The sequence below is a fragment of the Fonsecaea nubica genome (assembly GCF_001646965.1).
Source record: "Fonsecaea nubica strain CBS 269.64 chromosome Unknown Scaff96, whole genome shotgun sequence".
Taxonomy (NCBI): Eukaryota; Fungi; Ascomycota; class Eurotiomycetes; order Chaetothyriales; family Herpotrichiellaceae; genus Fonsecaea; species Fonsecaea nubica.
This window is the reverse complement of record NW_019173769.1, coordinates 35,746-48,131: the sequence shown is the minus strand read 5'-3', so window position 1 is coordinate 48,131 and position 12,386 is coordinate 35,746. Positions and strand designations below refer to the sequence as shown.

Below are 12,386 nucleotides of genomic sequence, written 5' to 3'. Positions count from 1 at the left end.
CTCCAAAAACTGAAGCCCTCACAAACGCGCTCGCTAAAGGATTGAAAGTGCTGTTGGCCACGAGCCAACACGCTCAAAAAACATAAATCGTCAAGCCCACTTCCGCATATCGTCATTCCACTCCGTTGACCATTCTGACATGATTCAAAACCAAGTCATCCTTCCATCATCCATGACCATGAAACTGTCACCAATATTCTTCTTTTCGTATCCATGATGCTTTTCTGCTTTTCCAGTCCCCTTGAGACGCAAAACTCTGTCCAATTTATTACAGTATTGGGACGAATCGGCAACGGCAATCAAGTCTTGAACTAGACCAGCACCTTGAAAATCGCCAAGAGGACAGCCGCAAAGACACCAGTGGTCATCTGTTGAGAGACACCCATGGCAGCACCACCGGTGGCAGAGGAGTCGGATCCAGAAGCCGATGCGGTAGCGGACTCAGAGGCAGTGTCGGTCGCAGAAGCGGTCTCTGACGAGGCAGGAGCAGAAGAGGTGGAAGTGACTGAAGCAGAAGCAGCAGATGTTTGCGCAATGGCTTCGGCGGTGGCATTGCGAGTACCACATTGCTCATTGGTTTTGCATGCAGACTGTGCCTGGGCGTCGTTGGGATTGTTGTTGACGCACTGGATGTAGGTCTCTTGACAGATGTAGAATGGAAGAGTCTCAGAAAAGGCAGTGCAGTCAGGCACAGTTCCGTTGGCGCAAACGCAGGTGTAGGTGAATGTGGTCTAGAGACAAATGTAAGCTGTGGATCGCTTGAGGATGTTGCGGCGTTTATCGTACCTGATCACACTGGTTTTGAGAAGCAGACCCACCACAGATCTGGGGACAAGTGTTCAGCTGAGCATGGCACCAGTTGACTAGGTTCAAAAATCAGTATGTTCCCCATAGAGACGAAAATTGTGGGGACCTCTCTCTTACACGCAGTCGTGGAATCAATTCCAGCAGGGTTGAAGGCAGCAGTAGCCACCGCAGGCATCACTTGCGATACAGTGGTAGAGGCTGCGACCGAGGATGCACTCGAGGTGACAATGGTCTGCGCGTGGGCGACAGCAGCCAGAGAAGCTGCAAGGAGGATCTGGTACTGCATGGTGGAGGTGGTGAAGGTAGTGCGGGCTGGACTCTTCTGTCTATGCAGAGTGTCAAATTGATGCTCAAAGTACTACGTTGGTAGAGTTGGACTGATGGATGTATGAAGTAGAGTATGTGGAGGAAAAAAGCAGACACTGAGAGAGAGAGAGACAGAGAGCAGTGAGAGATGGGTGAGAAGGTGTGGGTTGGTACTCGGTGAAGTGGGAGGTGGAGGGCAGAATTCACACACACTGACAGCTGGGTGGAAAGAAGGACCCGTTTGTCGGGATAAGAGCTCACCTTTATCAGTCTTTGAGGGTGGTGACGGCGAGATGGAGTCTCTCCAAGATGCTTTTCGGTTGCTATGGAATTTTCAAGGGCGACCAAGATAGAGGCTGGGAGAGGATGGTGGTGGCTTTTTTATTCCATTGCGCGTTCACTGACTCTGGCTGCACTTTTCCACCATTCACTTTTGTTAGCTCCCAGGAGCGCCGGTATCAAGTCCATGGCGATGCCGCTATCTGGTCACCCACTTTGCTGGATTAGGGACTAGCTAGTACCTGGAAGCCCCTAGAGGCACCGACAGAGACCTATTAACCCAAAACGACAGGGTGCCAGACTGGGGAGCTCGCCCGCTTGGACCACCCATTCGTCACTCTGCTGCAATTCTAAAACACATTAAGGGCCGCGCCAATCACCAGGGCAGCGCATCGCCGGCGCCCCTCACCCTCCAACTCCACTGCGACAATCTTGGAGCACCCCTAGTTGGTGCCCAGACCCAAACAGTTCTAGGCATCGGACACCCCAAGCAAGAAAATCCGCCGCCAAAAACCCGCCACTCACAAAGCAAGATGCAGTTAGCCGTATCTTGTCCGCGATGCAGCGCCTCCTACTGGTCACACCTACCGAGCAGGCCGAGGCACAAGCTCGGACCCCCATGGCCCGTGGCCGTGGTCTTGGAGAGATACAAACCGAAAAAAAGTTATACAATTACAACTGCGGTCTGCGTCCAGCCGCTCTGTTCAATCTGCTATAGCGACTTGGGTACTTAATGTGTGACAGGTAACACGACTGGCCACCATGTCAGAACAACATGGAAAGACGGACTTTATGGCCGACTTCATCGGCAGCCACTCCATCTCAGAAGACGACCGGCGGTACTTTGCATCTATTGAATGGACGAATAAATACCTGGCCGATCCTCTCTACAAGGCCATCCCTACGTTTTCGCGCACTCTAAAAGACACGGGTGAAGATTACTTCTTTGCTCGTACCATCAACTCGCCTGACACTATTCCTCACCTCCTCTCTCTGCAGTTGAAGGACTATCCCAACCCTCCAGAAAGCCCCAAGGGACAATTAAAATTGAGAACAAACCACAGCGAGCCCACCGAAGTACCTCAGCACCCCGAATGCGTCGTTCTGTTGTCGATCGGTCGCCCGGGGCTCGATGGCCATCCGGAAGTCATACACGGCGGCATGGCCTGCGCCATTCTTGACGAGATGATGGGACTTTGTGCGATGCTACACCAACAACACCTTCCAGGGCCACGAGGTGCGCTTTTCACCGTCGGTCTGAATATAACCTACCGTGCGCCTGTACCCACGCCGGGAGACGTGCTCGTAAGGAGCTGGCTCGTAGGAAAAGAAGGTCGCAAGTGGCTATCGAGGGGTCAAATAGTAGACAAAAATGGCAAGGTTTTGACCGAGGCCGAGGGCATGTGGGTGCTCACAAAGAGACAAGAGAAGTTATAATCTGTCACTGGTCGCCGCCGAGCAGGTCCTTTACCCGTCGATTCGAGCTGGTGGCGGCCTTGATCTTGAGCAGGGCAATTGAGTACCTTAAGCACATATCCCCTCGGCAATCTGGACAAGCTGTGACCGATTACGGTCAGTGGCCTGAGGCTACGCACTCCACCATCATCAATTGTTATCGCTGGCGAGATTGGATAGTCAGCTCGGGAAATTATGGAGAAGCAGTGGAGATGGACGCCACCAGATAGAGGCGCACAAGCTTTGGCGAGACTTGCCACATGCAGATGTCGCTGGGGTCTTGATGATGCTGGGGATTTGTTAGAACAAGCACCGGACGGCATGGAGAGGAAAGATTTATTCATGGACTGTCGCAAAGCCAAATAAATATAGAACCCAGCGATAGATGTTTCTAGACAAATAGAAAGATTTCAGCTATTAGCTAGCCACAGGGAGGTTGGCATCTATGTCTTCCGTAGGATCTATGTTGCTTCGAGGATTCGTGGCTGAAACGGTTCATGCACAAATTAAAGCTTCATCGCGACCTCGCATTTTGTTGTGTGTAGAAAGTGCTGACCAAGTGACCAGAAGACAAACCAAGCACGAGCACGCCTTGCCTTGTCCTTCGCAAATAATAATAATACTCCTAATCCCCCTCTATCACCGACGCCAACCACACTGCAACGCCCTGAATTTAATTGCTCAAGAAATACGTCGCCGCGACGGGCGTGCCCAGCTTCGCCCGCTTTTCAAACCGCGACAGATCCCACCTCATGCGGTCCCTGATCCCAAAGCCACCCGCTTTCGTGAACGTGCGTGCGTCAAAGTCGGGTGGTTGGGCGTAGAGCAGGAAGATGTAGCGGTGCGGGCTGCTGATTGGGGGAGGGCCGGGCCCTGCCCAGAATGCGATGGCGGGGTCCGGCGAGGTTAGCTGGCCAGCAGCAGCGGGACAAACGCCATCGGCACTGCTTGATCCTCCGATGACGAGACCAGTCTGGAGCCAGTGCAGGATGGGACTCAGCGGCGCGAACGAGGGAAAAGGTGCGTCGAGGTCGAGGCTGAGGACGACGAATTTCTGGTCTGGGCTTGCTGTGTCCCACTCAAGTGTTGGGAGTCCTTGAGCTTCTTTCCAAGGGGTTGTAAGTTAGCGAAATAGACGAGAAAAGAGAAGGACCACCAAGATGACGGGTATTGTTTGGATGGACCATGACCTGAGAAACAGGGACACTGATGTGAAAAAGTCAACTCACCTCCCTTGGGGATCTTGTCGCCCGGTTTCACGACGCGCGAGCCAAAGGCCAATTGAAGGGGTTTCGATCCGTCCTTTTCAACCAGTGACACCACAGTCTTGAAAATCTGATGGTCTGGCATGGCTGGCTAGGGATCACGCAGGCCAAGTGACGCTGATGGACAAGAAGGTTGAATGTCGACGGTCCAGGTTCTCCTTTCTTCCTCAAGAGGGTGGAGGAAGAACACCGAACCGAATCCTTTGGATGCCGCGATGAGGCAGTGAACAGGCAGCAATTTGAGACATTTCTCCGGTCGACAAGGGACTGCGTGAATTATAGCGAGAGGCAGAACCTGATTGCTCCGTCGTCCCTGGATTGATCGCCGTGGGGTTATGGTCGTCCTGTACCGGCCCGGTTTTTGGTGGCCGGTGCCCGACACCGGGCCACGTCGAGTCTGCAACGGGCGAAGAGGAAAACTAGGCCGACGACCCTTACAAAACAGGTGGCATATTCCAGGTGAGGATAATGATTTATGTCTCGCTGATGCCGATATCTATTCAAGCAGATATTATCGCTTATATGCGTCCATCCCATGCACACCGATAGAGACTCGTCACAGCTCGATCCAGAGACTTATCAGCATCGGTACCCGAATTTTAACGAAAAAGGTGGACGGCTCTCAATGTTCAACTAGCGGCCTACTTCATTCATCCAGGTTGACCTCCATATAGAGCAGCGTGCGGGATATCAATACTCGGTCAACACGGGTTTCGGGCTTGGAAACAGATAGGCGCCTCCTCGATTGGCCTTTTCCACCATGACGACCAAAGAAGCGGACACTGCTGTTAGTGACACGAACGGCGAAGCGAAAGCGAATTGTTTTTCTAACAGCGAAGATGTCACCGACACCACAAACTCCCCCGCTCAAGGAGCGTCTGAACCACCACCACCACCACTGGAGCTGAAGGAGAGCGACGACGTCGAAGCACAACCCCCAACTCTAACTCGCGCCAAAACCAACGAGCACAAAGCGTACAGCGCCTTCTCCGACCGCGCCAAATGGTTCATTGTGACCATGACGGCCATGGCGTCCTTCTTCTCCCCGCTGTCCAGCCAGATCTACTACCCGGTCCTCCCGATTCTGACGAAGACATACAATCTCTCCCAAAGCCTGATCAACGTCTCCATCACCACGTACATGATCTTCCAGGGGCTGGCGCCCAGCTTCATGGGCACCTTCTCCGACGCGAGTGGGCGACGGCTGGGGTACATCATCGCCTTCACCATCTACACGGCCGCGAATATTGGGTTGGCGCTGCAGGACAGCTATGCCGCGTTACTCGTCCTGCGGTGCCTGCAGAGCGCGGGCAGCAGTGGCACGGTCGCTTTCGGATACGGCGTCATTGCCGACATCGTCACCACGGCCGAACGGGGAAAGTACATCGGTCCCATGGCGGCTGGTGTCTTGACGGCACCGGCATTGGGCCCCACCATAGGCGGCCTTCTGACGCAGTTCCTAGGATGGAGAGCCGTCTTCTGGTTCCTCACTATTGTCAGTGGCGGATATTTGGTCCTGTACATCGTCTTCATGCCCGAAACGCACCGCAAGATCGTGGACGACGGGAGCATCGTGCCGTATCAGTGGTGGCGCCAGTCGGTCGTCCAGTACATGGCCGGCCGGCGGAGGCTGAAGAGGATGAGCGCCGAAGAGAGACGCGACTATGAGCGGACGCATCATGATCTGGCAGAGCGGCAGCGAGACGCGAAGATCCGGTTCCCCAACCCGCTGGGGTCCTTTGTCATTCTCACCAACCCGGACGCGTTCTGTATCATCATGTACACCGGGATCATGATGTTCAGTAATCTGGTTCTGATGACGAGTACACCGACCGTGTTCCCCAGGCTATACGGACTCAACGAGCTTGAGGTCGGGTTATGTTTCTTGTGAGTGGTCATCTTTCCCCTTTTTCCCTCCTTATTCTTTCTTCCATCTTTTTGTTCGAAGCTCAAAACTGACCAAGCGTGTAGACCGCTCGGCGTTGCCGCCGCCGTCGGCTCGTTCTGCAACGGCCGCCTCCTCGACTGGAACTACCGGCGCACGGCGCACAGGCTGGGCGTCACCGTGGACCGCAAGCGCGGCGACGACCTGCGGAACTTCCCCATCGAGCGCGCCCGCCTGCAGGCCGTCTTCTTCACACAGATCCTGCAAGTCGCGGCACTGCTCCCCTACGGCTGGGCGCTGGAGCACCACGCCTCTCTCGCCGTCCCGCTCGTCCTGCAGTTCATCCTGGGCTTCTGCCTCGTCGTCGCCTCCAACTCGCTCAGCACCCTCCTCTCCGACATCTATCCGGACAGCGTCTCCACCGCGTCCGCCGCCGCCAACCTCGTCCGCTGCGGCCTCGGCGCCGTAGGTGCCGCCGTCGTCAACGACATGCTCACCGGGCTGGGTCTCGGCTGGTGTTTCTTCCTCGCCGCTATGCTCATAGCCGCTGCGACGGTGTTCCTCTGGGCCGAGGCCAGATGGGGCATGGAGTGGCGGCAGCAGCGGTGGAGGAGGGTGGAAGAGAAGAAGAAACAGGAGCAAGAGCAAGAGAATGAGAAGAAGAACCTAGCCAAGAAGCAAACCGAGAGGCAAAACGAGAAAGAGGACACGCCTCGAGTGTGAGCGAGTTGATCCTCTTCCCTTAGTCGAATAGGATCGGTGGCCGGTCATACATTTATTTCGGTACGATGGCCAAAGACAAGAAAGACTGCTAGTGGAAAACGGGGTTATATACATCCATATACATATATATATACACATGCATTCTATATACCCCGAACTGTACTTTATCCATTACTATTTTCGTTTAGGAAAGGGCGTCGACGCACTAGGGAGACACAAGTAATCCTGAAACTTAGGGGTAGGATCGTGAGCGAAGTTGACGACGAAGTAAAGATATAAAATAATCATCGTTACATAGAGCCATCTCCCTTGATCCCACTCGGTGTCATCAATGGTCGAGCCTCATCGAACACGCTGACTACACTGATAACCTCGAGTCTTGAGGTGACCCAGTCTCGCCTGTCCTGGACCAGTTACGGGACCCTTGCTCCTTGTCCTCTTGATTCGTTCTTCCTTCGCTCCGCGTTTCTCCCTCCTTGAGCTCCATCGTCGTCACATGGAGGTCAGGTCGCAACAACTTTATTATTATACTTGATACGTAATTATCAGCACAATACAGAAGAAAAGTCTCAAGTCAGCTTCTCCCCGGGGCCGGGGTAAAGTCGTTGACTCATTTATTCTGTATTATATTTGAAACAAGTTTGCATGCAGCAACCAATTGTTCGTCCTGGTGATGCTTGCCTGTCAGCTGGAGAGCGAGTGGAGCTTCGGCGAATCTCTCAGGAGTGTCTGTATGATGGAGATTAGCCGTCTGGTTGCGCAACACTGAAGGTGTGAATCTGACATTTGGAAAACTCCTTCTTCTCTACGTCCGACCGTGGGGTGAATTTCTCAAAGGGCTTGTCCAGGTCTTGATCGACAGTCAAGCCAGTTGGGAATGTGATTGCGGGCTGGTCTAGGAGATTCCACACAGTTGTGTAGGCCCAGTAGTGAAATGTTCCCAACTCTGCCGGAGGACCTGGGTATGCAGCCGACAGAATGACATCGACCCCGCGTTCTTTCATTAGACGATGGTATCTGCGCGGTGAGGATTGTAAGTACAGCACCAGTGCGAAGAGGCCAATATACTTACGTTGCTCGATACCCCTCCCGCTTATCGTTCAGAGCCCAGTTGTCTCTGACCGTCATGGGCTCTTGCACGGCGAAATCAAAGGCAAATTGTGTCAGGGCCACGATTGGCTCTCCTCCATCAGCGAGCATTTCTTTCTGTGACTGCCCTGCATCGGCGAAGAAGAGCTTTTTTGCGACATCCACGATCGTTGAATGCTCAAATGGCTCGAAATCTACCACCTTTACCCCGGCATTTTGGAGTTGTGAGACCACTGTTCGGAGCGCACGAAGCATCGGTGGGTGGAGTCGACATGTACTAAAGCATCAGAGATATCTCAGTAAAACGGTACAATAATAATTTGCCCCCATGGTAAAGCTTAACGTCACTTACCCGTCTTCCCAGATGACACCCACAGTGAGATCATTGACACTCGGTGGCGCCACGTTCTTCCATGGAAGAGGTACCAAACTGGTTTCTTCGTCCCATGGTTCACTGCCCAAGACCACGCTCTCAAACAAGTTGATGTCTTCAAGGCTGTTTGCCAAAGGTCCAGCGATGCATCGAATACTTTCCTGTCCGTCAGGCTGGAAGAAAATCCCTTTGTAGGGATTTCGTAGCGCGGTCGTGCGCAGACCGTACGCTCCGCAAAACGCGGCCGGCACACGGACAGAGCCTCCAATATCTGTTCCTAGACCAATCACTGAGCAGTGCGTGCCGACGGCGATGCCTTCACCACCACTAGACCCTCCGGGTGTGAGGTTTCGATTATAGGGATTGACCGATACTCCATAGATAGGATTGTCGGTTTCGCCGGACTGTTCAGATCCGGTTAGTTTCCGACATTTCACTCAAAGGATCATATGCACTCTGAAGTTCTTGATGTACCATTAAAATCTGAGGCTCATTTGTTCTGACGTGGAGCACCGCGCCTGCGTCACGGAGTATTCTCAAGATCAAGGCGTCTTCGCTTGGAATGTGGTCAATGAAGCAGACGTAGGCAGAATGGCACACCTTGCCCTTGAAACCAAAGTGCTCCTTCACCGAGATCGGTACACCATGGAGTGGTCCAACTAGCTTGCCCGTGGCTTCGAAATGTTTGTCGAGCTTTGCGGCCTGCTCAAGTGCCTCTTTGACCAAAAACTCGGTCGCAAAGTTGCATAGCTGGTGAACGATGTGGCCGCGTTTGAGGAAGGCGATGACTACCTCAGTAGCAGTCATTTCGCCAATCCCCATTCTCTTTGTGAGACCTTCTGCTGTCAACTTGGTGATGGCCGTCTCGCGATCCGTTAGCTTCCCACACGTGTCAGGAAACATCATGATATTTGTTGTGGATTGAGGAGGTAATTGTGCTTGTGGAAGAAGCCATTCCTGGTTCAGGGAGTCCGTGAGAATCTTGCGGCATATCTCAGCCTTGGTTTCCCATGAATTGGTCATTTTTGTCGGTCGTTATGCTTGAGAGGCCAGATGGTGAATCTTAGTGAATGATTGTCAAGGTTGTGCGAGTTCTTCCTTTTTACATATAGTTCCATATATGGGGTCAACATAGCGTATACTGTCCATTTCCATATTGGCCGGTCGAGTGGCACAGGATGAGCCTATCAGAGTCATGAAACTTGAGACTAAGCTAATTAGATCTGCGGGGATTTCTCACATTCGTTCCGGTTTATCACGTTTGTCCCGGCTTATCGACAAGGCTATTGCATCTTATCACATTTATCCCGGCTTATCGGAAGTTTATCCCATTCCCTCCGGCTTATCGACAGCCTTTTGTATTTGTCCCGGTCTGCTATACCTCGTAAGTTCTATCGCAATTATCCCGGCTTATCGACTTCGCCTTGGCATGGCTCGACTACGTGCCGATCTTTCTTCGAGTCGGATTGCTATTGGAGACGCCGCCGCCAGAAAGGCCAGATTGGATCTAACTACATTTGCCTCGCCTGCAAGACAGGCACGGGTGAGATACATCTCGAATCAATGTGTAGAGCCAACCACATTTCCTCGGAAACATGAGCGGTGGCTCACACTAGACCATCACGTCGTCTACGGCGGACAAGTTCACGGACGTCCAACCGTTAGGGGAGATGGAAATACGAATACAGTTGCGAAGGCTGGCCCAACTATAAAAAGGGAGCACAATCCATCTCGTCTTGAGCGCACGTCTGTTCAGCATTTGCCACAATCAGTTATTATTTACTGCTGATCAAGAAAACTTACTCACGACCCGCATAACCTTTGGTATCAAGAGTGCAAGATGGCTGACGCTGAGCGCGAATTTATTCCTGGCACGGTTCATCTGGTCGACCTGGAACGGACGCTTTTGCTTAAGCATGCCTCCGGGAAAAAGCAAGACGTTATATTGAATCCAGCCCCTTCGGCGGATCCTGAGGACCCTTTGAACTGGAGCCCGCGACGAAAAATGCTGTCAACAATTTGTATGGCTATGTAAGTGTTCAAAGCTTCCCGTCTTTTAGCATTCGGCGAGCCTGTTCTCTAACACTTTGGCCATTACGCAACAGCTACACCTTCGTGATCGCCTACACGAGCGCTGCCATCTATTCGATCTTGCAACCCCTCGCCGACGCAAGAGGCTTGACACTGGCTGATCTCAATGCTGGAACTGGATACATGTTCCTTGCTTACGGCTGGGGGTGTTTGATCTTTCAGCCATTGGCCATCCAATACGGCAAACGCCCCGTATATGTGATCACGATGCTCATCTCGGTGGTAAGCATGTCAACTCGGCTCTTCCATCAGGCCTTAGTGACCCTCATATGTAGGGGATCATGTTTTGGGCTCCTTACACAAAATCCAACGGAGAATACATCGCCAACAAGGTTTTACAAGGGTTCATTGGTAGCCCAGTGGAAAGTCTAGGAGAAGTCAGTGTGGCAGACATTGTAAGTTCCCCTTGCGAAGGAGCTTGCAAAGAATTGCCACTACATTGTCGTCGGTTCCAATGTTTAACTCTCCCAAGTACTTTACACACCAGCGCGGAACATATATGGCGGTTTATGCACTTGCACTCACTGGAGCAAGCTTCTTTGCACCCATCGTCGCAGGCTTCATCAACGATGGACAAGGGTGGGAATGGGTCATGGTAAGTACTAACATGACTATCTAGCCCCATCAGCGCCCGATAATTCATCAGCTGATCATGGACCTGACAGTACTGGTGTGGAATCCTCTGCCTAGCGGCATTCATCTTCCTCTACCTCTTCATGGAAGAGACAAACTATCAACGTTTGACGGTCATGACAGCAAGTGAGATGGTATCCCCGAACTCGGTGGACCCTGTCTCCGACCCTACCACGGCTGAACTCCCGGACAATCCCAAAAAACCGCAGGTCAATGACACAACGGCGGTCACAAGCACAGACGAGACGATTGAGGTGTCGGCGACTCTATCGCAGCAATACCGCCGGAAGACGTTCTTTGACAAATTGAAGTTTTTCCAGCCCGGAGTCTGGCAACAAGAGAACAAACTGCTCGGAATGATGGCCCGCCCCCTGATCTTCTTGACATGGCCTGTCATAGCCTTTGCCGGCTTCACCTACGGTAGTATCCTTGTGTGGTTTAACATTCTGAACGGAACCTCTTCACTCATCCTATCGGGGCCTCCATATCACTTCAAGCCCAGTATGGTTGGTTTGTCCTATGTATCTCCCCTTCTTGGAATTTTACCGAGGTACGTGCTGGAGATCTGGATCGAAGACACAATGGTCGGTCTATCGTCGATCCATTACTGACATGATGAAATCATTCAATGCAGTCTATTATACACCGGCCCTTTCAGCGACTGGTTCGTACTAAAGATGGCTCGTCGAAACAAAGGCGTCATGGAACCAGAACATCGTCTCTGGCTTCTGGCCATTTCAATCGTTTTAACCCCCACAGCGCTCATCATCTGGGGCGTTGGGGCCTACCGAAATATACACTGGTTTGGTTTGGTCTTCGCCATGGGCCTTCTTGCGTCTCAGATCGCCATGGGTTGCTCCATCTCTATCACATACTGCGTCGACTGCTACCGTCGTCTCAGTGGCGAAACCTTGATCACTGTCATTCTGATCCGGAACACCATGAGTTTCGCCGTGTCGTACGGGTCAGTAGAAGTCCCCACTCGTTCGTTGTTCTTCTTGGATTCGATCTGACTTACTGTGCTGCGCACTCTGAACCTTTTTAGTCTCACACCTTGGGTCTTGAACATGGGCTATCGTAACGCATTCCTGGTCGCAGCTTTTGCGGCCATGGCCCAGATATCTACGACCTTCATCTTCATCAAGTGGGGCCGAGCCATGCGCAAAAGAAGCATTCCTAAATATCTCGAGTATGTGGAGAAGACGATGGGGCATTGATGCTACGAAAGCTCTCCATAGAATTGTAGAATTGTGTGCGATCCTGAACGCTGCTGCGGCAGTGAAAGGATCATCCCAAGCAATAGGGTACCGATATCTTCTGAGAAATAGAGGAAAGAAGAGGAAATTGAAGAGATTCTGTCGGGGTCAACGAGAAATGTCACAAAACGCAAAAGTAAACGAGGAGATCTGGTCAAAGAAATGGATATGTCGATCTGTCTGAGAGAGAGAAAGAGGAGGAGAGGAAGGAAGAGGGATAATGC

At 52.3% G+C, this 12,386-nt stretch overlaps 6 protein-coding genes across 6 annotated transcripts; 3 read left to right on the top strand and 3 right to left on the bottom strand.

Moving 5' to 3' along the window:
• Nucleotides 1–311: 311 nt before the first annotated feature.
• On the bottom strand, nt 312–1,093 carry AYO20_09827 (hypothetical protein; the record flags this gene model as incomplete). Its single annotated transcript, XM_022648095.1, has 3 exons — nt 312–731; nt 787–863; nt 925–1,093. The coding sequence occupies 3 exons, from the start codon at nt 1,091–1,093 to the stop codon at nt 312–314; spliced, it is 666 nt and encodes a 221-aa protein (XP_022495921.1).
• A 1,061-nt stretch (nt 1,094–2,154) lies between these two features.
• AYO20_09826 (hypothetical protein) lies at nt 2,155–2,829 on the top strand (the record flags this gene model as incomplete). Its single annotated transcript, XM_022648094.1, has 1 exon — nt 2,155–2,829. One exon carries the CDS (start codon nt 2,155–2,157, stop codon nt 2,827–2,829), a length of 675 nt encoding a protein of 224 aa, XP_022495920.1.
• Nucleotides 2,830–3,520: 691 nt separating this feature from the next.
• AYO20_09825 (hypothetical protein) lies at nt 3,521–4,197 on the bottom strand (the record flags this gene model as incomplete). Its single annotated transcript, XM_022648093.1, has 2 exons — nt 3,521–3,951; nt 4,077–4,197. The coding sequence occupies 2 exons, from the start codon at nt 4,195–4,197 to the stop codon at nt 3,521–3,523; spliced, it is 552 nt and encodes a 183-aa protein (XP_022495919.1).
• A 675-nt stretch (nt 4,198–4,872) lies between these two features.
• AYO20_09824 (hypothetical protein) lies at nt 4,873–6,720 on the top strand (the record flags this gene model as incomplete). The annotated part of the gene is made up of 2 exons (XM_022648092.1): nt 4,873–5,999; nt 6,084–6,720. 2 exons carry the CDS (start codon nt 4,873–4,875, stop codon nt 6,718–6,720), a joined length of 1,764 nt encoding a protein of 587 aa, XP_022495918.1.
• Nucleotides 6,721–7,463: 743 nt separating this feature from the next.
• Nucleotides 7,464–9,205, bottom strand: AYO20_09823 (hypothetical protein; the record flags this gene model as incomplete). Its single annotated transcript, XM_022648091.1, has 4 exons — nt 7,464–7,737; nt 7,793–8,086; nt 8,162–8,586; nt 8,657–9,205. The coding sequence occupies 4 exons, from the start codon at nt 9,203–9,205 to the stop codon at nt 7,464–7,466; spliced, it is 1,542 nt and encodes a 513-aa protein (XP_022495917.1).
• An 817-nt stretch (nt 9,206–10,022) lies between these two features.
• AYO20_09822 (hypothetical protein) lies at nt 10,023–12,123 on the top strand (the record flags this gene model as incomplete). Its single annotated transcript, XM_022648090.1, has 7 exons — nt 10,023–10,213; nt 10,288–10,495; nt 10,549–10,668; nt 10,761–10,868; nt 10,939–11,412; nt 11,584–11,870; nt 11,952–12,123. 7 exons carry the CDS (start codon nt 10,023–10,025, stop codon nt 12,121–12,123), a joined length of 1,560 nt encoding a protein of 519 aa, XP_022495916.1.
• Between the last annotated feature and the right edge of the window lie 263 nt (nt 12,124–12,386).